We start from the raw sequence: 26,322 nt of genomic DNA, 5'->3' as shown, positions 1-26,322 counted from the left end.
GATCTGTCGTGTATGTACTCGCCGGAATTTGTGTAATCAGATTGTATGTGGGACAAGAATTGTTTTGTATTTTCTGAAAGGCACGCGGGCACCAACGATTACCCTGGAACCTTGGACGAGTCCTGCATAATAGCCGACGAGCTTGACCAGATCATATTTTATATGACCGCCGACCGTACGTGTCCCTGTGCTTCGAGTGTCATTAACTGTTGTGGGCACAGGTTCGTCCAATGAAAAGTTAGTTCCGTTACTCACAGTTATGCTGCTGTTTTCTTCATCGTCACTAGAACGTAACAATATCCCTGCTACTGGTGATCTATAATGTATGCCGAAGACACGAGCGTATTTTTCTCCGGGACTGATTTGGAGGACCTCGAAGCTACAATTGGTTGAGCTAACTTCATTTATGGGTCTTGTTTACCAAACTAAATCAACAATATAAAGAAGGTTTATGTTCTTTTCTCCTCTAAATAAAAAATAGATTAAGCAATAATCATTCATTACGATGACCCATTACTTTACCGTGTTCATTATCAATCGTTCTTACCCGTCACTTTTCAGTCTAAGTTTAGCTGGTCGCGGACAATAAGTAACTAAATTGTGGGGCTTTACGTGCCGACATTTTTTTATGAGGCACACCGTAGTGGAAGACTCCGCAAATTTCGACCACCCGGAGTTCGTTAACGTGCACCTAAATCTAAGTACACGGGCGTTTTCGCACCCCTCTAAATGCGGCCACCGTGGCCGGCATTCGATCCCGCGACCCGTTCAGCAGCCCAACGCCATAGCCACTGAGCAAGCACGGCGTGTCTGCCACGGAGCGTGAACAACGTTACAATAAATACCGCAAAGTCTATTCGCACGCCTAAGCGTTTGCGTAATTTATTATCAACTAGGCTAAAGAAGGAATTGCATTTTTTCTACCATTCATTCTCACTTAATTTAACGCATGTTGGTGAGGGGAACGGGTAATAAAACTCATAAAGATAAACCTTATGCGTTACAAAGGAAAGCAATTCTACTAAACTTCGGAAATACCATTAGTATGTAAGCCTTTATGTCAAAGCATAAAATTTCACCTTTATGCCTTATCTGTCACGTTAAATTGTTAGTATATTTATATATTGTGAAGTACCGATAGACTACAGCGCCTTGTCTCGTTAATTCCTAAGCAGGAACACTGGTCATGATTTGCGTAAAATTCATATAGTTGTAGAAAGAGCACAAACAAATTATTGAAAACAGGAACAAATTATCAAAATATGAATTTGTGTAATGAGCACGCTCCTACTATTTAAATTTCCCCACTCAAAGCAACTACTCAAAATTTCAAATTCGATGCTCGCGCACTTATGATTTAAAAAGCAACCTTAAAAACTGTCTTACTTGCGCATTTTTTTTGCGTGTTTTGTGAAAAACAGGAAATAAATGTAAGGTAATGTCTAGGGTGGCAAAATATGCAAAGAGACTTCATGTGTGATAAGTTGCACTGCCTATTTATAACAATTTGAACACTCAAGAAGTGCCTATTAAAACACGATCACACTCTCCAGATGATGTGTGCTTGTAATTGTGCTTTCATCGGGTGTATGTGTGTGTTTTAATTATGCCGCGCAACTTTGCACACATGACCAAGAACTACGTAGACTTACACACAACTTTCGAGTGGAAACAGGGGCTTGAATGCGCTGCGTTTAGATTTCCCACAAAATTTTATTTTTGCTTGTTTCTATAGCATATCTATTTACTAATGTTATCTTTAGTTGTGACTACTTTGACGAATCCACGCTGGACTGGGTGAGAGTATTGTCTCAGTATATTGAAATAAATAAAATTGCAGCAATCTGAACGGGTCTTACAAAAAGAAGAAAGAATGCAAAAGAGGTTGGTACTGTCAGTTTTTTTTTTTTGTGGGGGAGGGGGGGGGGCGGGAGGATTCACTGTGCATAAACACTTTATCTGTGGAATAATAAAGCCTGTAAGTAAGTTATTTGATGAAATATGTACACAGCTGAAAAGAAGCAACACGTAAAGAAAAAAATAAATGGAACCGGCGTTGGCAAAAATTTGCTGCGTGCGAATTTATGGCGTATTACCGCACATTTAATTCCCATACATAATATTAGCGCACCATTTGAGGGATTTGCTACAGTAAGCAAACTATTTAGAGAAATCGGGAGCCCCCTAAGAAAGCAAAGAGAAAGTGGAAAAAAATTACAGTGGCACTGTCATAACATTTTGAGCGAGAATTCCCTGTGGTTACCATCACAATGTTTATACATCGTGTAAGTGCTATATGTGTGATTTTCAAGCATGATTTTTGTTTGCAGGACCAAAACGACCATGTGTCTTATTAATAATAATATTTGGGGTTTTACGTGCCAAAACCACTTTCTGATTATGAGGCACGCCGTAGTGGAGGACTCCGGAAATTTTGACCACCTGGGGTTCTTTAACGTGCACCTAAATCTAAGCACACGGGTGTTTTCGCATTTCACCCCCATCGAAATGCGGCCGCCGTGGCCGGGATTCGATCCCGCGACCTCGTGCTCAGCAGCCCAACATGTGTCTTATTAAACAGTTTATATCAATACATTGCGTTGCATTGTATAATAAACATTTTTTCTATTTGGGACCAACCTTTATGTAATACCCCTCTTCAAGGGCTATAAGGTAGTAAACTGAAATGGAACTAAACGGAAACAGATCAGGCGTGAAAAAGCACCGTGTATTTTCCTCTCCCATCAGTCCTCGTACCGGCTCAGACGGCGGCACTTGCTCCTGTGAATTCTACCTATGACCGTATGCCTAACTTTATTGTTTAATTGACACGCACTTTACTACCATGTTGCTGAAAAAATACTGGATTATGAATTGTTCATGAAATACATGGATGATCGTGACCTCACGTGAAGACGTCGAACCTGATGTCGGAGCATGTTTTAATGCTTACTGGACTGAAGCTTGCTACATTCGATTCGATTCGACTGAGACGCGACTGTCAGTATGGGTGCAGTCGCTGCTTCTACCAATGCAAGGACAGCCAATCGCGACAACTCCTTGGGATTCCAGGGCATGATGAACAAATCTCTATGTTTAGATCAGAAAAAACTGGAAGAGGTATTCGCCCGCTATCTGTCGGATTTGAATTTCGTGCCAGAGAAGCGTCCAAGCTCGTTAACGCAACACATTCTACACACAAACTAAGCAATTCCTACTCGCCAAAAACCGTACCGCGTGTGTCCTTCAGATGGAAACATAATCGGCGAGGGAATTCATGAACTACTGCAGAAGGGTGTGAGGCAGGAGTGTTTAAGTCCCAAGGCAGCTGCAGTGATACTGTAGTTGAGAATAAGGACAATTCATGGAGATTCTTTGCTCGTTATTGAAAGAATTAATGGTACCACCACGCTTTTAATTTCTTTCATGCAGCGTCCTACTGCTTCATTGACGTAGAATCGATATTCTGGTAAAAACGGATGCACCTAAAATTTCAAGAGAAAACCGCCTTTGAGCCGCAAGGCTTTGAGCTTAACGTCATAATTTTGGTTTATATAATGCTCCAGGAACTTTTGAAAGCTATATAGAAGCAATACCACACTAGTGATATGAGAGGTCTGCTTGTGCTCTCTCGATATTGTAATCATTTATGGCAAAACATTTGAGTCGTAAAACGAGCTATTTGGCATCGTGTTGGACCACATACAAAACGCGGCACTTGTTTCGAACTTCATTTCACTGAGCGCCGGGCCGTGGCGCTCGGTTTTTTCGCCGACAAAGACGGCGTACGACCTCGCCTCGATAAGATTGCTGCTGTGCGTGATTTCAGCCAGTCGATGACAGCGAGGCACCTTAAACGTTTTCTGGGCATCTGCTCATGTTAACGCGACAGCATTAAGGGTTTCGTGTGCAGAAAATCAGGTGTCAGCGTCCGCCGTCGGCGATATTTTCCGTCAGAAAAAAATCATACCGAACTACGCAGGCCCTCCGCGTGGCGCAGAGGCGTTACTGCTCTAATTGAAATTCTCAGAGCAAAATGCGTCAGAAGATTCGTAAATTACGACTTACACACAACCCAGAGACGTGCTAGCGTCCCATCGTATTTTGAATATACGATAAAAAATAATTTTGTTACGCGGAAACTCACACACAAACCGCTTTTTGCTTGCAATGAGTCACTGCCAGTAGCCCCTGCCTTAGGAGGCTATAAGCCATTGCTCTGCCCTGCACCGCGGGCAGGATCGGCCCACCACTGTTTTCTGTCGACGTTACGCCAGGAATAAGTCACGGGATCTTAGCCATAGACGCTGTAAAAAGAAATGAAGCTGGACAGGCCATGTAACGCGTAGGGCAGATAACCGGTGAACCATTACAGTTACAGAATCAATGCCAAGGGAAGGGAAGCACAGTCCACCATGGCAGAAAGTTAAGTGAGGGGATTACATTAGGCAATTTGCAAGACCAAGTTGCAACCAGCTAGCGCAAGATTATCGCGTTCCGCTCTCAAAGGCGAAGCTCAGACTTAGACGCTTCGACTTCCGCCTTTGGTGTCTGCATCGCGTTAAACATTACCCAAACGCGGTTGCCTTCAGCGAGCCGCAGTGCGTTTAGCCAGTGGACTCGTAGTGAGAGTTTCTCACTATATTACGTAGAGAGAACTCTGGCGCTGCTGCGCTTTGGTACGCATGGGAATACACGAATGACAACGAGAAGTTCATGTGAGAGATCACCGGTAGTTTGTGCGCAGGCGCGAGTAAGAGCGGGTGCCAGAGAGAAAATCTGGGAGCTTTTGCTCCTTCAATATATGACTGCCTAGGCACTACAGAGGAGGTTTCTTAGCGGGTGTTGTAGGCGTTTATTCCGATAGGCGTGCCCGCATCGTGGAGTGGGGTCGAGTTTGTTTACGCTCGGACGCTGGCTGGCAGCAATCGGCTGCGCTAAAGAACTATTTTTCATGGGTAATGACCAAACAGGAGACATATATTTTTACTGCGCGAATCACAGAGATCACAGAGAGAGCACACAAGCACAGGCGCAGACTTGCAACTAATCATTATTCCGCAAAGAGCACATATAGGTAGATCCGAGAAATCCACCACTGTGCGTGCGGGGCAAAAATTGTCACAAAAAAACACTTTCTGTTCATGCAATACGCCACCTCACTACGCTCGTCAATAAACATCATGTCACTGTTGTACAGATAAACGGAAGTGTCGCTGATACAATCAGCTCCCTTCTTTCTAATATGATACGCCTCACGTAACTCTCTTGCTCGGCTATCTAGAAGATGTAATGTCGGTGCCGGGGCAGCCGAGCAAGAGAATTACGCTAGGCGTATCATAGTGGCGAACATGAGCCGTTGGTCGAAAAAACGATGTGACACGGTGGTACAGGGTGGTGCTTTATGAAAGGGAACACGCGGGCGCATGGCCACTGCTTGGAGCGCCAGCAACAGGCAGCAAGGAGAAGCACTTCCGCTTGTGGCGTCATCTCTTGGCGGCCAGAATACCCAGGCATGACCGATACGCAAGCGCCTGCTAGAATTAGCTGGAACACCCCTACCCTTTCCTCGCATGACTGTTCTGCAAGGAGCGGGGCCTGCAGCGCAACTCCTGCTGCTAGCAAACCGCGTTGTATACGCAAGCGCACTGGAAACGTGGAAGCGTCAACATACGCCCGGTAGTTATTAGGTTCTCCTGGCGTACCTATATTGATGCGTAAGCATTCTAGGGTTTGTTCCCTTGGAATTTTCTCCGTCCGTTTTTCTATCTTTCAAGCGTGACACGATGCAATGCATGCATAGGTGCACATGAGGTCCTACGGATGTGTACATGAGAGTGCCTTATGACTACGTATGACTAATTAGATTTGTGATTTCGACTATACATAGTGAGTACGGAGAGGTATAAGTGTAAGGTTAATAAAGACTAATAAGATTAGTTACGATAAACTTAAGTGTAACAGCAATTAATTGAGTGTAATTGGGAATATCGAGGGTATATAAAATAAATTTATGGTAAATTATTAGACTAATCAAAAGTTACTAAGGCCGAATGAACGGAGCCTAATCAAGAATTAAGGGTACCTTGAGATTAGCTAGACCTAATTAAGTAATCTTAATTATTAATTACATGTACAAACGTCTTCGTCGTGACGTTAAGTAAGGGTAATTAATTAAGTAATAAAGCAAATGTCGTCATTTTATAAATACCTAAGCATGAATAAGAAATACCAAAATTAGGTTTAGTTACCTAAGCTAAAGGTTCACTTGAGTGCACTTCTCTCCTAAACCACTCCGAATCAGATGAAGTTTATTCACGCTATGGGGGGAGAGGGTAGCCAGGGCTGCGTACTGCAAAAAAGTACGCAGAAATTCTACTGGAGTTGTCAAAGTGTGAATAAGCCTACCCCCAAATTTAAGTCGGCCCAACCCCAAATTACAACTTGACCCACTACCAAATTTGATTTGGCCCACACTCAAACTTCAAGTTAGCCCACCTCCAAATTTACCTAAATTCCAAGTTGGTCCACCCCCAAAATTTCAAGTGGTCCCACCACCCAAATTTTAAGCTGACCACCCTCAAATTTCTACTTAGCCCACTACCAAATTTCAGTTGGCCCACGCTCAAACTTCAAATTGACCCACCTCCAAATGTATCCCAATTCCAAATTGGCCCACGTCCAAATTTCTCCATATTACCAGTTCGCCCACCCCTAAATTTGACGTTGGTCCATGGCGCATACCGAAATTTTATTTGGCCCACTCCTACTATAGTTTCCCCAAGCATTTTCTGTGGAACATCTATGTTACTCTCGCTAATCAATATTTTTTTTAATTGTTCATCATCGCTTATAAAGGTACCAATCATCTACATTTACATTGTTATAATGATTAAATGTCGTAACTTGGATATTACGCATTTTCGGGCAGATACAAGGCATTACACTTTTCGCGTGGCGGACCATATCTTGCAGCGCTACTCGCGAAAGAATGCTTACGCATTAAGATACGCTGCGAGTGCCTATTAACTAGCAGGAAAATGGTGGGCCTTCCACGTTTCCAATGTGCCAGCATACCAAGTGCGGTTTGATACCAGCAGACGCTGCGTTGCAGGCCCCGTAAGTTGCGCATCCACCTGGCGTGGGAGGCAGTCCACAGCCGCTCGCCTTTCAGCCGTGTCTGCTTAGTCTGGCCGCCAATAGATGGCGCTAAAAGCGGACGCGCTTCCCCTTGCTGCCTGTTGCTGGCGCTCTAGGCAGCCTTCGCAGGGCACAGGCCACGCGCTCGCGTGTTCCCTTTCATAAAGGACCACCCTGTACATCTACGAGATGCTTTTCATGAAGATTTAATCGTTGTTGTGCGTAGTAATTATTTCTTCGGGGATTATATTTTTCAGGGATACACAGGGATTTATTTTTCAGTGGCGTTCTACCTACGAGTATGCCGCTTATACGAATGTGCGTGTCAGACACGAAACAACACGGTAGGTATTTGTTGCTCCCGTCAGTTTTCGAAAGCGCGGGACCATAGCTGATCGTGGATAGCTATATGGTATAACGTTCGAGGTATTAGGTGTTGTGTAGGTTATTGAACATGAAGTGCTATGGCTAACAGCTTCGAAACTTCGGAAAGCTGCCATGGCAGATCAGGTGCAAAAATTATGGACACGCGAGGGAAACACAAACACGAATACCTGGAATGAAAGCGCCAAATCTGTCATCAGGCCGTGCGGAAAGAGCACCGACGTTGTGTACGTCATGCAGATGTTTCAGCTAACTCCTGCCAAGCAATAAATACCCTTGTGTGCGTTACAGGAACGCTGCCAATTTATTTTTCTACACTGTCCCTTTGAGCATACCAAAGAATTGTTACTCTTAGGCTCGGTAAATAATTATTAACAATATGTTTACCAAAGTATAAAGTATTACTTTATAACAAAACATTCAATAGAGAAGTTGTAGTGCCTGTTCACAAATATTCAAATAATTTTCGCAATGCTGTAGTTTCAATTTTTCTGGACAGGAAAGAAAGCGTGCGAGATTTCGACAAGGTGCTTGCGCCAAGCGACATTAATGCCTTCACATATGCTGGCACCGAATGATTAATATCCCACGCAGACCGAAGGCATGTTCATGGACGTGTTCGTGGCTTCGGTCTGCATGCAGTATCGATGATTCGCTGTTATCATTTCATAAGGAATGATCTCAGTGACTTATCATCGCAATAATAATTCTGCGTAACATTTATCGTAAGATGTATAAAGCTTTCATATTATATCGACACATCAACTTGTTTATCTTTTACGGGTGAGCACTTTTACCATCCACGAAATTTTATCGGTCAGCACAGGACGCGTCTAAATGCATCGGAAGTTTCTCGAATGTTATCGATGCTTCTATCCGCTGTCTGTCGTCGCCAAACCCTGTGTAATCTGATTGCATGTATGCGCGACGCGAATGGCGTAGAATTTTATGGAAGGCACGCCGCTCCCAGCGATTACTCTGAAACATTCGACGACTGACCCATGAAAGCTGACGCGCTTGACCCGCTGACCAAATTTTCGACGATCACCGACTGTGTTCGCCGCTCTCGTTGTGCTTTAAAGGGAAGCTGAAACACTTTTCGAAAAAAATGAGTTCTCTGCGGCATTCTACAGTTATGGGTACCCTGAACACTAAATATCTGGTTCCAAAACGGCGGAAACAAACGCAAGCGGCTGTTTTTTCAAGAAAACGCGCACCAGCGCCTCAGGGCATCGCGCGAACGCCGCTGTTGCCCGTGATTGGTCGGGGCCGCTGTGACGTCATTCGCGGCAGTCGCCGGTCGGCGCCGCCGTTTCAGAGCGTCGCACATGGTAGCACGCTGTTCTGTTCTGGCTTCATAGCTGAGTTGGCTGAGTTGTAAGCATTATGGAACGTTCTCGCTGTCTGTTTCGCCGTACATGTTCGAACCGACAGCCGATACGGAAAACGATGGCGGCAACGACGATGTTGAGTGTGCCAACAGCGAGAGCGACGTGTGCACCTTCTCGCGCGTTGGAAATCTTAGCTGGTACGTATGTTTTTTTCATGTAGCTGCACATTCCAATGACGGGAGAAAAAAATGCGCTAAAGTGTCACTGGGAACTTGCTGCTGGAAGAATGCCGAAGCACTAACTTCTCATTAGATTGTAAACACGGGTGCAATTCCGCTATGTCAGGCACCTTGCCGCTGCTTGTCTAAAGTCCCGTAATTTTTTAGTGTTGATACACGATCGCGAACATAAGTGCCGCATTTCAAAGCTCGCACATGCAGTGCTGCGAGGTACAGTCATGGAAGTTGCTTATCATACACATCGAGAGATGGCCAGAGGTATTATATGTGCAATATTCATACTATGTTTCGACGACTTTGCGATTGCGGCTCGATCAAAAATCGGTGTGTGTGCTACATGCTATTGTAGGCATAAAGATATTAGGCAGCTTTAGCACCGCCTTGTGGTAAACACAATGACTGCAATCGTACGTCGAACGCCACTAGGCAAGCCTATACTCAATTTCATACCTCAGGTGCAACGCTGTGGAAGCTACGCACGAAGTACGGTCACCAAAATGTATTACTGCGCGCGTTTCCGTCTATGCTTCGCAGCGTGCCAGCGGCGTTTGCTCGCGCGAGCATGCACGTGAAGCTGCCGCGACGGGCTGCAGTTAATAAATGCCGAAAAGAAAATTGATTTAAAAGAACGTGTTAGCAGCCGTATAAGTACACGGATTGCTTCTATGGGTAAATTCGTTTTTGTTCATTCAGAACGAGCTTATATATGAAAACTTTCCTCAAAAATCGGGTCAAGAAACACCGAAATTTTTCTAAGTGCGAACGCAGCCACTGCAAGAAGTATGTCAAGCCTCCACAGCGTTGCACATGATGTATGAAACGGAGTGTAGCAACGCTAGCAACAACGCGTTTCCGCATTTGTCGTAACGCTATCCGGCTATCACGGAAATGGTCCGAGCACAGCACAGTTGATTTCGTCGGCACGAACTTATCTCTCCTCACCGCACGGACCCACTACACTGCAAGCTTCTTGTCCTTCGGGAACCTGTGAAACACCACATCGTCTCGCCCGCCTGTGTTCGCGCAGCCGAATGCTGCACACAACGAGGGCATGTTGGGTGCCCTTGGCTGTAGGCACTCACGCAGCACAGAAGGAAAGAACAGTTAACGAAAATCGCAAAAGAAAACAAACGTGAGCGGTGGCGGTGGCAGATCTCTCGTGGTGTGGTTCAGTAAAGCGCAGGGCGGAAAGAGGCATGCCAGCACATGCCAGCACGCCGGTCCGGCAGATCGGTCCCCGCGAATGACGTCACTCTCGCCGGTTCTCTCCTCTGGCAACCACCTCACCTGGCGCTCCGGGAAGCGATGGGGACGTGTCCGCGGGGGTGATTTACAAAGCGATTTTCGCCCCTTATATTAACAAAACGAAGAAAAAAATTTCCGAACCGTAAATTATTAGGTCTGTTCTTCCCGATCCCAGCAATTCATGGAAATTGAAAACCGTTCCAGCTTCCCTTTAAGTGTAGCCTGTTTTGTGGGCACAGGTTCGCCCAGTAAAAGCTAGTTTTGTCTTTCACAGTATTGCTACTGTGCTCTTTAACGTCACTACCACGTGACATCTGGTGGAGGTGCTTTGCGTTCATATACCGGACGCCCTCACAAAGCCGTCACCCAAGCCCACACGCGGACAACACCAACGTCGCCAAGAACCAGCGAGGTAGCCGCAGGCTGCAAGGACTGACCCCGGAGCACGGACTTTTGCCTGAGACGACAAGGAAGATCGCCACCAAGTCCACCTTAACTGCAGCCCTAGCGTCCTCCTTCGTGCTGCAGGAGCCCAGGGAGCCTCCGACGTTCCGCGGCTCAACCTTCGAGGGACCGGAAAGCTGGCTTGAGACGTATGAGAGAGTCGCAACATTTAACACCTGGAACAGCGACGACAAACTGCGGCATGTCTTCTTCGCATTAGAAGACGCTGCCAGGACGTGACTCGAGAACCCACCTTAACGACCTGGGACATGTTCCGAAGCGGCTTCCTGCACACATTCGCAAGCGTCGTACGCCGAGAACGAGCCCAAGCGCTATTAGAAACCCGGGTGCAGCTACCTAATGAGACCACCGCGATCTTCACGGAGGAAATGTGCCGTCTATTCTGCCACGCCAACCCTGAAATGCGCGAGGAGAAGAAAGTCCGCCTACTCAATCGTCGTGTGAAGCAGGAACTTTTCGCCGGAATGGTACGAAGCCCACCGAAGACCGTCAACGAGTTTCTTCGCGACGCCACCAGCATCGAGAAGACACTCGACATGCGAAACGGGCAAATCAACCGCCACACAAGCTCGACAAACTACGCTGGAATTCAGTCACTGGCCACCGACAACCTGCGCGAGACTATCCGAGTGGTCGTGCGGGAGGAGCTACAGAAGCCATTCCCATCATCACAGCCTCAAGTGGCTTCGATAGCCGACGCCGTACGTGAGGAGCTCGAACAACAACTCGGAGTTACCCCTGAGTCGCCACAGCCTCAGCCAGAAGGGATGACATACGCCGCTGTAGCCCACCGTCACGTTCCCCCTCCGCGCCCACGGCAGGGCCCAGTGATGACACAGTTCCGTCGTCCACCACCACCCCCGCAGCCAGCACGCCAACCCGTCACCTCACGCGGCGTTCAAAGGAAGAGTGCTGTTTGGAGCGCCCCCGACCACCGTCCGCTTTGCTATCACTGCGGAGAAGCCGGGCACATCTACCGCCGAGGCCCATACCGGGGGATGGGACTCCAATGGTTCGCCGTCAACATGCCGCGACCACAGATTGGCGAACGACCTGGCGATATCGCCGACTACCTCACCGCCACTCAGTGGAGCTCTCGACGACCATCCTGTTCGCCGCCACTAAGCCTGTACCTGTCGCCGCAGCGCCGACGATACACTGGCCCAGCCCGGGGCCGCTCTGTGGGCCCATGTCCGGAAAACTAAAAGCAGCAACCGATGGAGGTGTAGTTGCTGTTCGTCGAACTGACGAAGATCCTCCGCCGCAGACGAAGATGCCGAAGAAACTACCTCGACGACATAACGATACGTTGCCGTCCCGACGAAGTGTGGAAGCAGAGAATTCGACGACGAAAAACGACCTGACGATGTTGTCACATACCAGCCACAGGTCAACGCGACGCAGCCATGATCCGATCCCAAGACCAAACTGTAATGCAAGACAAAGAACCACCGACCTCGACGTGCTTCTGGATGGCCACGCAGTCACCGCCTTAGTGGACACAGGGGCTGATTACTACGTAATGAGTGGACACATAGCCGCGCAGTTGTGGAAAGGTAAGACTTTCCATTCGGACCGCTGGAGGACACCTCATAACGTCGACTGGAATGTGCACGGCAACAATTATCATTCACGACTGGGCTTACCCTGCCACCTTCGTGATCCTCCAACCGTGTTCACGAGACGTCATTCTCGGCATGGACATCCTGACCCAACACGGCACACTCATCGACCTGAAGTGGAAGTCAATAACGCTGTCGGACGATCAAGCGATACCGCCAGAGCGCCTTCCTAGTCACTGCACCTTGAGTGCGCTCGAAGATCAAGTTAGCATCCCGCCTCGCTCCAGCATTGTAATTTCGGTCGGAACCGAAACAGCTGCTGACGTAGAACGGAAAATTCAAGGCGACCAACGTATACTGCTCGATCGCGAAATTTGCGTCGCAAGAGGAATCACTCGACTGCACGGAGGAAACACGAAAGTTTTGCTGACAAACTTCAGCCAGGCGTCCAAGCACATCAACAAGGGCACGACGATCGCATAGATCGAGGAAATTCTAGAAACGAGCAATGCGTTTGTCGTCTCGGATTCTGCCGCATCTACCCCGACAACCGTAGTTCCCGAACCAGACTTTGACATAAATAGAAGTCTCCCCATCATTAAGCAACAACAGCTGAGAAGTTTACTTCGACCATAGAAAGAGTGCTTTTCGACGTCATGAAGGATTCGACAAACGCCGGTCGCAAAGCATCGCATAATACCCGAAGAGTGTGCTCGACCACTCCGCCAGAGCCCTTATCGTGTTTCTACGCGAGAACGTGAGACTGTAAGGCAACAAGTCGACGAAATGCTGCGCGACGACATCATCCAACCGCAAAAAAGCGCGTTGCCATCTCATGTAGTCTTGGTGAAGAAAAAGGACGGAACTCTATGTTTCTGCGTCGATTATCATCGTCTAAACAAGTTCACGTGTCGATATAACACAACTCAACCTCATAGCCGTCAAAGGACTAGGTAGATTTATCATCAGCATTTTGTTTTGCTATACCACCAGACGCTTGTAATTGAACGCGTCAAAAAAAGAAAGCAGATGATACTGCGATATTGTAACATTGGAATAATGATCTAGAACCTCCCTGATACAGTCGTCAAAGTAACACGCAGTATATAATACGTGCTTGCGCATTCCGTTGTGTGAAATTTCCTACTGTACATACGAGAGGTCATGTAGTGCAGTTAAAAACGCAAAAATGTGGCTGTCAGTTCCGTATAAAATGTCTAAAGAGAGACTTGGGAGGTCGTTGGATAACGTACCTGCCAGGGAATGCCGCCTAGGGCTGTAGTGGCGAATACGTCGAAAATCTGGCCGATATCACCCAGGCTTATCTTTCCCCTCCAGTCGTTGTCCGGCGCAGGGACTTGGCCCAGCGCTTTGCTCCACAGGCAAAACGGAACGCATGTCCACTGCGCGGTTGGCCAGATGAAATTCAGTACCGCTACAAAAGGATAGTGCGACATTAAACTAGGCTCTCTTGTAACTTTTACAGCTCTACTCAGTTTACCAGCAGGAATAAAAAATGAGCTGAGACTTGCTCCGCCAGAGGGGTAGGTTGCCGCATTTTTTTTCTCCGCAGTAGCGACAGGCCTTAAGAGGAAGCTTTAGCTCGGGTGCTCCTATATAAATATATGTAAAAGGAGAATTCGTTTTTCTCGGCAACCCCTCTACTAAATTTGACCAGTTTTGTTGCATCTAAAATAAAAGCTTAAAATCTAGTGACTATTGGCTTCGAATTCTTCATTTAGTCCGTCATTTTTTATTGAAAATTCGCAAAAATCGCCAATTTTCAGAAAATAATACTATCAAGTTTACAACTTTGTTACTCAGCAAGAAAAATGATAGCACAACTCTGTTAACTCCATTTCATAGTACAGGTAAACCAGCCAAAATTTATATGTTACATTAGAATCTGAAAAAAAATCAGTAATATGGAAATACAGCTTTTGCAGAACAGTTGCACACAACGTAACAAATTCACGTAAGATATAAAATTGACAAATCTCATTTGTCCACTTTGAATGATCTAATGCATACCGTTTACAGAAACGCGATAGCTCTTCTTCATGGAGAGCTATTAATTTGTAAACTTCGTGGTTCTATTTATTCGAACATACGAATTATTGAAAATTCTTGTAACAAAATTCAAGCCCCAAATGGAAATTCCGCTTCCAACACTAAGTAAAATTTACCTTTCTCTTTCAAATACAAAAAAGAAATCATTAATATCGGTCAGGGGTTATCTAAGAAAAGCGTTTCTGGGTTTTATGTGTATTTGAATAGGCCACGTTGGAATGGGTGGGGCCCAAGCTAAAGCTTCCTCCTAAGTCCCGATTATGCCAGCCTTCTTGCCCACGTGCCAAGCTCTCGGTGTTACGTACGTTCAGCTCTACAAGGCCCCCGGCATCGCCACGTGGTCGAGAGTAATAATAACACACCAGATTAGTGCTTCTCGACTACTCCAAGTTATATGGCCCAAGAAAATTTGCTACTGAAAGCGTCTGGCCACCATGCAGCTGCTGGTAACGAAACGGTCGACTAACTTTAGAGACACAATATTATTCTGTAAACTGCCTTACTCAAGTAATCGTCGATGTTCACCAGCCCTGCCTAACGACCTATTTAACAGCTAGTGGACATTATCACCAAACTAACTGATATTTCTGATGTGTAGCTAAACATGCTAGTCGAGCATGTTCAGCAACGTACGTATCCCTTCTTGGTTCGCCACCAGATGTTATCGCTTATTAAAAGCAGTTGGGTTTGGAGAACAGGTTGCCTCAGAATATTAGAAAGGCTGAAATATATGAAATAAATGAACAAAAAAAATACGTAGATATACAGATAAATATGTATAGAAGCTATATTGCTGCCGTGACCCATACTGCTTCAATTTCGTTTATGAGGAAATTTTTCTTTACTTTTTGCCGCTTATCTGTAGTCCTTATAAACTCAGAATGAGAAGGTACCACAGAGAGAGTATAGCAGCGTTTTCCTGAGCAGCGTGTTTGATATTGCCACATCCAACACGCGGCACGTAGGGAAAGATGAAATCTCGCGCAGTGCTGAAGAGAAGACGAGGTCCTTGCCTAATCGTTTTCGGTTTGCCTATAATAAAGTGTTCGACCAAGTTCTCCAAGTTCCTGCTGCTTGTGAACTGTGACACTGGCGGAGGTGCTCGGTAAATGTTTGCGTCTCCTGTTAACAGCCCCACATCAAGCCCAGGACGTTTACCGCGTGTCCAACACCGATCCACAGCGACAGCAGTCGTCTGCTAGACCTAAGCCCAGAATTTGGTCCCCTACCAGGAAGTTTCCCTGTTACCACGAGTGCCCAAGCCATGGCAGACTCAGGCCCTGCGTAGGTGACTCTTGACTCCTGTGAGCTTCCACGGCTATGCCTACGAGGATGCAAAAGACAAGCTCGAGGAATACGAGTGCGTAGCCAAGTATAATGAGCGGCAAGCTGGACAGAAGCTATCCTATGTGTATTTCTCTTTTGAAGACAGAGCCCGCACGTTGCTCGCAAACTTCGAGGAAATCTGGCCAAATTGGGATGAGTTTCGCCGGCAGTTCCTCCATACGTTCGGGAGCACCAAAATGCAAGAACACGCGCAGCGTCTGTTCGCTGAGGACATGGCTCGTCTTTATCGTCGTGAAGACCCCGATATGGCCGAGGCGAAAAAAAAAAGCTCAGCCACCTCACGCGCGGAGTAAAGGAGCAGCTGTTTGCCGGTCTTGTGCGGAACCCGCCGACGAGCGTCGATGAATTTATGTAAGAATCGACAGCCATAGAGCATGCGTTTACCTACGCAGTCACCAGTACGATCATCTGACCAGCACTGGACCGGCAAGCACCGCAGCAGTGACGGTCACAGACGAAGGTTACTTGCGCCGGCTGATATGCGAAATTGTTCGGGAAGAGCTTGAGAAGCTCACTGTCATGCCATCTGAATGCACAATGGCGTCGGTGGCTGAAGTTAGGCGCCAAGAAATAAAGCAAGCGTTTGCAGCTCCGAGCAACATCCCCAGGCGTGGCAGCCCAGCTACGCTGATGTTGGGTGTCGGCCACCTCCGATGCCGACGCCGTATTATCACCAGAAGCCAGCACCGGCACTGCCTTGGTACCGAAGGGAACAAACGACGCAACCACCGCTTCGCAGAACCCACATTTGGCGCAAAGCTGACTATACGCCCTTGTGCTTCCACTGTGGGGTAGTGGGCCACACCTGCCGCCATTGCCCTTATCGCGTCGCAGGTTATCAAGAATTTGCATCCACTGCTCCTCATCGTGCTTTCGACGCCTGTGGAGTGAACATCGACGTGAATTCGACGAGCTGGCGCGCCGATTCCCCCGGTTATCAGTCACGCTCCTCATCTGCGGGACATCACTTTCCACCTGCGAGACGCAGTTCTACCTACGTGGCCCGAAGGCGATCTCCCAGCCCACACTGGGGAAAGTGAAGGCCGTGACCTCAGGGTTAAGGTTGCCACACGTCGAAGTGCCGAAAATCGCCCATTGCCGTCGAACGAGTAGCCGATACTGCCGGATGATTTGACGACAGACGAGATTGTCAGCGCCGATGTTACTATACCAACTGACGGCCATGTCGTGACGGCTCTGGTAGACACTGACGCGAACTTTTCGATTGTAAATGAAAAACTGGCGGACGCACTTCGCAAAGTGAAAGTGGAGTGGTCTGGGCCGCACAATAAATGGGCTGGATGCCAGCTACTGACACCAACTGGCAAGTGTACTGCAAGGATCAACACATGAGATTCGTCATTCGTCGCAAATTTTGTTATTCTTTCCGGCTGTTGCAAAGATGTAATCTTAGGTATGGACTTCTTACGCGAGTACTGTGCCATCGTCAACATACGAGAATGTATACTAACCTTTTCTGAGGACAAAAGTGCGGAACTACAACGCATGTCTGCGCATCACAGACGATGTGACCACACCACCATTATCTTGCCATCTTGTTTCCGTCAGGTGCGACCCAAAGCACGATTGAGAAGGTCTTGCCGACCAGATAAAGATGTCTTTGCTCGTTAAACATGTTGCCATACCCAGACGTCTCGTCAAAGTAATGCGTGGGCAAACAGAAATACTGCTGACAAACTTCACCAAGGAATGACGACACATTGCAAAAAGCACAGCTGTTACTTACCTCGACGATATTCCGGGATTCGGTGAATGCTTTGCATTGCAACAAGGGGAGCAAGACGCTTCAGCACCGTTCACTGTTCTTGACGTGAGCGCAAGCTCATAAGCAGCGGATGGCAGCGTCTTGTGGACCTGCTGCACCAGTTTTGCGATTTCTTCTCGTCGACATCCAGGGTCGGTCAGACGCCACTGATGAAACACCGGGTTATCACTTATCACACAGGAGACAGCGAGACCAATGCGACAAAACCCATACCATGTAGCAGCAAAAGAACGCGAAGCTATCCAGGAGCACGTGTAGAAAATGCTCGCCGACTACGTCACCCAACCATCAAAAAGCCCGTGGGCATCGCAGGTAGTGACGGTCAAAAAGAAAGACGGCAGTCTACGTGTTTGTGCCGACTACCGTAAGATGAACCGGGTGACAAAGATGTATACCCATCACCGGATGTCGATGATTCTCTGGACAGAATGACGCATGCCCACTACTTCATGTCGATGGACCTAAAAAGTGGCTATTTGTAAAATGAAGTCGACGAGAGAGACAGAGAAAAGACTGCTTTCGTCACGCCTGACGGGGTTTACGAGTTCAAGGTTCTGCCTTTCGGCTTGCGCTCAGCTCCTGCAACTTTTCAGCGACTCATGGATGCAATTATGTCAGGCCTGAAGTGACAGACGTGCCTTATATACCTAGACGACTTGACAGTTTTTTTCGGTGGTTGTACGAACGATATGATCCACAGCTAAAACACTGAAAGCAGAAAAGTGTCGCTTTGGTTTCGAGGAACTCCAGTTCTGAGGTCATGGTAGGAGTCATCATGGCGTCCGCCCTGACCCCGACAAGACCACGGCCGTCACATTGTTTCCAGCACCAACCGATGAGAAGGTACTGAGGCGTTTCCTAGGTCTTTGAGCGTATTACCAAAGATTTATTGCCAATTTTTGACATATAGCTTCACCGTTAACGTGCCTTACAGGAAAAGACGTTGCCTTCGCACGGGACGACGAAGAACAAGCAGAGTTTAATGATCTCCGACAGCGCCTGCAAACACCTCCGGCACTGGCTCACTTTGACGAGGACGCTTCTACCATGATTCATGCGGACGCTAGCAACATAGGTCTAGGCGCTGTGCGCGTGCAGTGGCAAGACTGAGCTGAGAGAGTGATTGCATACGCAAGCAGGACGCTCGGACGTGCTGGGTCTAATTACTCAACCACAGAAAAGGAAAGCCTTGCGGTGGTATGGGCAGTTACGAAGTTTCAGCCGTATCTTTATGGCCGTTCCTTCAGTGTTGTCAGAGATCGCCACTCATTTTGCTGACTGACGAACTTGAAGGATCCGTCTGGTCGACTAGCGCGTTGAAGCCTAAGGCTTCAAGAATTCGATATGACAGTGGAGTACAAGTCCAAACAACAGCACTCGGATGCCGACTGCCTTTCAAGGTCACCGATTGAGCAGGAAGTCACAGAAGATGACGAAGACATGGATTTTATAGGTGTTCTAGACACAGCCACGATTGCTCGTCAGCAGCGGGAAGACAGCGAACTGATTCCACTATTGAATTTTTGGAAGGCCGGATTACAAGCGTACCCAAAACATTTGCGAAGAGCTTCCGTAATGATGTTCTTTACAAGACCCTCTCTGCAAGCGGAAGTAGCCGCCTACTTGTCTTCCCAACGTTTATTCGTCTTGAGGCCTTGCAAGCCTGCCACGATAAACCGACATATGGTCACCTCGGTCATACGCGAACACTGGCCTGAGTTAAAGATAAATATTCATGGGCTGCCTTTGTGAAACATTGAGTGCGCACGTGCCTCGATTGTCAGTGACGCAAACCACCACATATGAGACCAGCTAGGCTACTACAACCAGTCCAAGTGCCCACGACCCCGTTTGCCCAAATCAGGATGCATCTTTTCGGACCATTCATGCTAGCGATAAGTGCGTAATAGTTGCCACATATTACTTGACACGCTATGCAGAAACCATGGCCTTTCCAAGCGGCACCGCTGTCGAAGCAGCGTGATTCTTTATTGAAAACGTGCTTCTGAGGTACGGTGTGCCAGCGGTGATAATAACAGACAGAGGGACTGCTTTTACTGCTTCACTCCGAAAGACCGTGTTTAGCCTCAGCGGTACGGCTCACCGACAGACCACCGCCTATCCCCCGCAAACGAACGGTCTAACAGAACGCTTGAACAAGACTATCGCGGACATGCAGATTATGTAGGTAGACGTGGAACACAAAAATTAGGATGACATTCTGCCTTACATCACACTCGCTTATAACACTGCGCAACAGGAAAGAATGCAAAAAAGCACCATTTAACCTTCTTCATGGCCGCGAAGTGACGATGATGCTCGATGCGATGTTGCCACATGACTGTAGTGATACAGGCATGGACCCTGAAGCTTTCGCTCAACGGACTGAAGAAGCAAGACAACTCGCCTGCGTCATAATCACCCGACAGCAGGACTATGACGCTCGACGTTAAACCTACGGCACCGATATATAACATACACATGCTTTTCCCATTGAATGCCGTTCACGAGTGACCAATCTATTGTAAGTTATCGTGCATTTTTGCCATGTTGTATATGATTTTTATAAACGGTATTCCTTTGCTCTGTTAACAGTAACAAGTGTTCGTGTGCCTTCAGATATTGCTTTGTATTCCTAGTGCCTTCAATATTGGGTAACACGGTAATCTTTTTATAGCACTGTTCCTGTTGGAAATTTGTACTTTTTATACCTTTACTGTTTATTATGCCCCCCTTACTTTACGCCCTGCCATAGGGCCTGTAAGGTACTTTTGAATAAATCAATATCAGCCAGGCGACAAAATGTGGGTTTGGAATCCCATCCGTCGGCCAGAGCTTTCAAATGAGCTGCTCAGGAGGTACTGTGGTCCGAACAAGGTTGTACGACGCCTCAGCGACCTGAACTACGAGGTTATCCTTGACAGTCCTGCTTCCTCCCGGGCGGGGCAGCGTCCACCAGAGGTCGTGAGAATTGTGCGAATTAAGCCCTATTTATTATTCGGAATGAGGTGAAGTGCCCACATCTCGTCTGACACATATTCCTGCCACTAGGTGAGCAACGGGACGTTGCTGTCCCTGGAGGAGGGCAAATGCTACATCCAATACGCGGCACGTAGAGAAAGACGAACATCTCGCGCATTGCTAAGAGAAGACGAGGTCCTTGCCTAATGGTTTCAATTTTGCCTTTAATTAAAATGTCCTGCCCTGTTTTCCCAGTTCATGCTGCTTGTGAATCGTGACAGTATTGTCTGGCTTGCTGTGCAGGTATATTTCTGGTTCTGACCACTGTTTGAGCTCACGTGGCCTGCCTTTCCCGAGTATGTTCTGCTCGACATGAAAGACCCGCGCCTGGATGAAGATACACATCGCCACCAGACCTTCATCTGTAACGACTCGACTGTTATCTGCAATCCCGAGATCCATCTAGTGCATGGTTACGAGACATCAGTATAAAGAAACCGGGAACCCTTCGTCGCTTCAGAGGGCATGGTAGCGTTCTTGTGAGCAGCATGTTTAGGACTGGTTAGCTTGCTGTGTAGGTTCTTTTATGATTCCGACCGCTGCCTGAGCTCGCGGGGCCCGCCTTTTCCTGGGATATTCTACTCGACATTAACAACCCACGGCTGGACGAAAATACACTTCAAAGGTGACGACATGACTGTTATCGGCAATCTACTTCGATATCGCGCTACTGCAGAGTCACTGGACATCGGTGTGAAGCACGCGGGTACCCTTCGTCGCTTCAGAGGGTGCAGTAGCCTTCTTCGGAGCAGCATGTTTGAGACTCGTTATCTTGCTGCGCGGGTATATTTATGGTTCCGACCGCTGCCTGAACTCACACGGACTGCCTTTCCCAGAGATTCTCCGCCAGATATTGATACGTGAAAGATATTGTTACACCATAAAATGCGAACAAACCCTGACACCAAGGACAACATAGGGAAAATTACGTGTGCTTAACAAATGAAATAAAGAAACAATATAATAATGGAAATGAGAGTGGATAAAAAAACGGCTTGTCGCAGGTGGGGAACGTTCCCACAACCTTCGCATACGTGCTAGATATTGTCACGTGCAACGCAGACACTCGATAGGAGTATCAGTGAACAGGCGATGCGCGACAACGGATGTCTGGCCCTTTGGCGGACTACCCATGTCGAAAATATTTTGATACGGCTATAGAACACGTTTAAGGACTCAAGTGTTCTCAGGCAGAAGGTCGTTGGCGATCATGCTATGAATTTCGTGGCTGCCACAAGTTGTCGGCCTTGGAGTGCCCTTTCGAAGACATGTAGCATTCAGTGCAAAAGCGTCTCGCTAATAGTCTTGCAGGGGGCAAATGTGGGCTACGGAAAGCCCCTGTGGAAGGCCTTGCTTGATGAGGTCATTATTCGCAAGTGGAAGACAGATTTTATTAGCCGTAATGCAGAGGACTGTGTAGGATGCAGGGAGACCACGCGTGAGCAGGACGTCACTATAGCTGTCATGTAGTAGTCTCCATCTGGAATAGCTGGCCAACATGACAATTCGACATACTTCACGGTCTTAAATGGTGGACGAACAATATTTCTGCACTGTAAGCGAGACGGAGGAGCTTGGTCACTGGGTTCACAGATGCGGGTCAGTTTAAGGAGGAGGACACCGGCGGAGCGATCAACCAGAGCGGAATGGGTAGAAAAGAAATCAAGCCCAAGTATGAAGTCGTGAGGTCACTGTGCAAGCACCGTAAAAATATATACTACCTAGTGACCACCATCGGTAACCCATGCTGTGCACATCTTAACAAGAGCGGCGGTAGTACCATCAGCGACTCATACGACTCGGGTCGTGGGAGGTCTACGGATGTTCTTCATGCGACGGCGTAAACTGGCACTCTTGACAGAAACGTGCGCCCCAGTATAAAAAAAAAAGCTATCACAGCGACACCGTCGACGTGGACTTGAAGAGTGTTCCTTAAGGGCAACAGTGTATTTTTTGGTGAAGGACGGCAGTGCAGCATCACCCACTTACACGGCGCAGTCAAGTTGATCATAAAAGCGATGCCTAAAGGTCAGCAAAGGAGAGCGCTGCCGAGTCGTCGAACCATATGGACAGTGATGCGGCCGAGGCGACTGGTCGTAGAGGATACCTTCCTTAGGGACATTGGGTGCAGAGGATTTGGTGCGAGGTGGATAGCGCGTTGCAGTACCGAAGGGAGCAGAGTAAATGGGAAATGGCTTATGGTGCTAAGAGGGCCACTGCCGGCGGCTATAGGGTCCAAGATATGGGTTTTACACCGGGTGTAAGGCCACGTGGTTCGAGAAACCGAGCTCATGTTGTTCGCCGACTCAGATTATTTTTGGCATTCCGCCTAATTACCAAATAAGGCTTAACTATTCAACTCTCCAAATACTAAATTTAGATAAGAAATGTCAATGAGAAAATTGTATAGCGAAAAAAATGAAGGGCACTTAGGCTTCGCCTTTAAGAGTGGAACGCGATAGCATTGAAAGACCCCTGAGTGCTTCTCACGCTACCCAGCAACTGCAGCTTATGTAGCTGTAATGTTTACCGGGAAACGCTGGTGCCAAATGCTATGCACGAGGGCGAGCTTCCTGGTAAAAACGCGGCCTCTTGCGTGGGCCACGATGTGGCGGAGTCGAGCGCCACCTAGAAATCTTGCAAGGAACCGGGCGCGCCGCTCCGTGGCCTGGAAGATCCGGCGCGCACAAATCGTGGACGCCGTAGGCAGTCTATGGATGGTAGAAACGCTGGAAAGTGGTTTGTTTGAGTTTCCGCGTAACAGAGTTACGTTTTCTCGTATATTCAAATTCCAAGCTATCTGTAGCTTGTGCGTAGGTCGTATTTAAGGATTTTTCAGACGTATTTTATCTTGAGAAATTTGATTGTTTCAGTAACTTCCTTGCGCTACACGGATGGCCTGCTTGGTTGGGCTTGATTCAAAAATATAATGAATATCTTAAAGTGACGGCAAGCAATGTCACCTTGGTATTGTCAGCTACGTGGCATTTGCACATTTTAACGTTTGGCTAAAGTTACTTGGGACACCCGGTGCACTATCCATAACTTAAAGAGTATTAAGTGAATAGTTCATCTCAGGGAAAATTGCAGTTCTACTGTGGCAGCTATAGCTGTCATTCGTCCACGTCATCAACGGAAACAATTAAAGTGAGAATAAATGAGCGAGTAGATGAAAAATATTGCGGCTAACGCTGAGTAGCTAGTCATCACTAATAATTTTAAACACTTAAATACTCTAGGATTCTTGCACAGCATAGCTTATAGACGTCATTTAAAAAGTTAGTCAGTGGCTAATTTATTCCATATCAAAAAACTGTGTGAGGAGCTAGGAGCCCCAATACGCTGAATGCCTGCCGCTGGTTGACGTAAGCAGGACATCACCTCGAGAACCTGGGCTATGTGCAGGCGGCATGCCTCATAGTTTCAATGTTGCTGAACATTGCTGAACCTCCATAAGACTTTGCAGGGGTCCATCCAGCATTAAAACAGTTTCTCGGAACTCGGAAAGGCCAACGCGGGGATTTGGAGACCATACAAGAACGAAACTTCAAGCAAAGAACGGAACGCTTTGGTGGTGACTGTCGTACTTGGTATGCTGCTTGTCGTATCGGGTATTTCGCAGTCTTTGCTGCTTTTTATCAGTCTTTTATACAGATTAAAAGACGGCCAGAAAGCAGCAGAAATTTATTAATACCGTAAATACACGTGTTATTAGAAAAGCATAAGCTATCGGCGTTGTTAACTGAAAACTGTTGAAATTTCATTTTCAATATGCAGCCCGTCGAATTACGCTGGCGCCTTGCAGTGTTCTCATTCAATATTTCTTGGTAGGTCAATAAAACAACAAATCAAAACTTTGAGTTGCTTTAATATATTGTTCCTTATCTTCATAACAGATCAATTAATGATGTTTAAGCTCATTCTCCACTATTCCCACCCCACTCTTCGCACTTATATACGTATAGAATAGGCGCACATTATAATAAACGCAGTCCGACTCATGTAAGTACAGAGGCATGTTAATAGCAGTAGTCTTGAGTGGGGAGCGAAAACGAACAAATTGTGTTCTTTGGGCATTAACAACAATTCCATTATTAGAGAACCGAAGCATTGCCTTGTACGCGTCATTTTGCAAAATTTCACTGGAAGTTTTATAAGAAAGGTGTTTCGCCCCCCAAAAAAACAGTGTCGTCAGCATACTGGAATACTGAACATTGCGAAATTGCAAAAGGGAAGTCGCTAACGAAGATATAAACAACAACTGCGATAAAATGGACCCCCCCAGGAACTCCAGCTTTCAGTGACAGCTTAGAACTAAAAAACGCCCTTATCATCGATAGCTACCCCCTGAGATCTGTTGCTCAAGTAATTTTTGAGAACTTTGTAAAAAAAGTCCATGAAATCCCCAATTATGCAGTTTACTTAACAAGATTTGATGATTCAAGGTGACAAACGCTGTCGCTACACCTAACAACAGCGCACATGTGAAAACATTCTGATCGAATGCCGAGAACAGTTCATCTGAAAATTGCTCAAGCAGCGCCACAGTACCACGCCCTGAAACAAAGCCAAATCGTCGATTGGTCAGGATAGAAAATTTGTTAAGAAAAGAAGACATTGCGGAACGACATTTTTCGAAGACCTGAGCAACAACAGGAAATAGAGAAATCAGCCGATAGCATTCAATACTATCTTTCTTCTCTGACTTGCGTAGTGGTACAACAAATGCAGTTTTTAAGCATTCTGGAATTTCGTCACCTTCAAAAAACAACTTGCCGCAGGTGGGAACCGAACCCACAACCATCGCATCTCGTGTGCGATGCGAAATGCGAAGGCTTTGGGTTCGGTTCCCACCTACGGCAAGTTGTTTTTTCATCCACTTTCATTTCCAGTAATTTATCGTTTCTTTATTTCCTTTATTAGGCACAAGTAATTTCCCCTATGTTGTTCTTGGTGTCAGTGTTTGTTGGCTTCTTATGATATGAACTATAAAAATATCGGGCCCCTCGGTGAACCTCCTTTCGTCTCATTCATTACATAACGAGAGTCTCGAATCCGGCAACATTGATGCCTTCAGATAGCATGCGTGGGTTTATTGAGTGGTTGCCTTCCCCCCCCCCCCCCCCTCAAAAAAAAAAATATCACGTTCTTGTGATGCCTGCGGCAGAAAGGATGTTCCACATCCGCCCCCAATGTTTGTGAATGGTGGCGCTGGCTAGCACTGCCAGGGTTCTACTAGGAAGCACAAATACCCAAGAAGGTGGATGTGGAAACGGCGCCGCGGTAGCTCAATTGGTAGAACCATAGCACGCGAAATGCCGAGGTTGTGGGTTCGGTTCCCACCTGCGGCAAGTTGTTTTTCATCTACATTCATATCCATTCATTTATCGTTTCTTTATTTCCTTTATTAGGCACAAGTAATTTCCCCTATGTTGTCCTTGGTGTCAGTGTTTGTTGGCTTCTTATGATATCAACACGCTTGTTTGTAATTTGAGAATGAGCATATTTTCTAGTTCATTACTTGAAGAAAACCTGGAACGGCTAGAGTTTTATTCAAGAAGACAAACATGGGGCTTTATTAGTTCTATTCAAGAAGACGGATGTGCAGGCCGCGTTTTCGAGATTATGCGCCCGCTTTCTCGAAGTGCGACTGGGCCTCTAGATGGATATCAATTGCAGCAAACCGGCTGATTCAGAGCCGGCCGCTCGTCTTCAACGCGTGGTGGTTATCA

At 46.9% G+C, this 26,322-nt stretch overlaps 1 protein-coding gene and 1 long non-coding RNA gene across 6 annotated transcripts in view; one reads left to right on the top strand and one right to left on the bottom strand.

The window, feature by feature from the left end:
• Positions 1 to 26,322, top strand: part of LOC139054892 (uncharacterized) — a 216,738-nt gene that overhangs the window by 38,309 nt on the left and 152,107 nt on the right. The window lies entirely within an intron of this gene.
• LOC135907603 (high-affinity choline transporter 1-like) overlaps positions 1 to 26,322 on the bottom strand; it is a 294,531-nt gene that overhangs the window by 169,357 nt on the left and 98,852 nt on the right. For 4 of the 5 annotated variants that reach the window (XM_070532592.1, XM_070532593.1, XM_070532595.1 and 1 more), the window contains one exon: positions 13,620 to 13,769. The exons of the other annotated variant lie outside the window; for it this stretch is intronic. In XM_070532592.1, the coding sequence (XP_070388693.1) occupies positions 13,620 to 13,769 (150 nt within the window). The remainder of the gene's footprint in view (positions 1 to 13,619; positions 13,770 to 26,322) is intronic. 5 annotated transcript variants of the gene reach the window in all.

The sequence above is a fragment of the Dermacentor albipictus genome, chromosome 1, assembly GCF_038994185.2.
Source record: "Dermacentor albipictus isolate Rhodes 1998 colony chromosome 1, USDA_Dalb.pri_finalv2, whole genome shotgun sequence".
Classification (NCBI taxonomy): Eukaryota; Metazoa; Arthropoda; class Arachnida; order Ixodida; family Ixodidae; genus Dermacentor; species Dermacentor albipictus.
The sequence above is the reverse complement of the archived record's forward strand: the minus strand, read 5'-3'. Positions and strand labels throughout refer to the sequence as shown.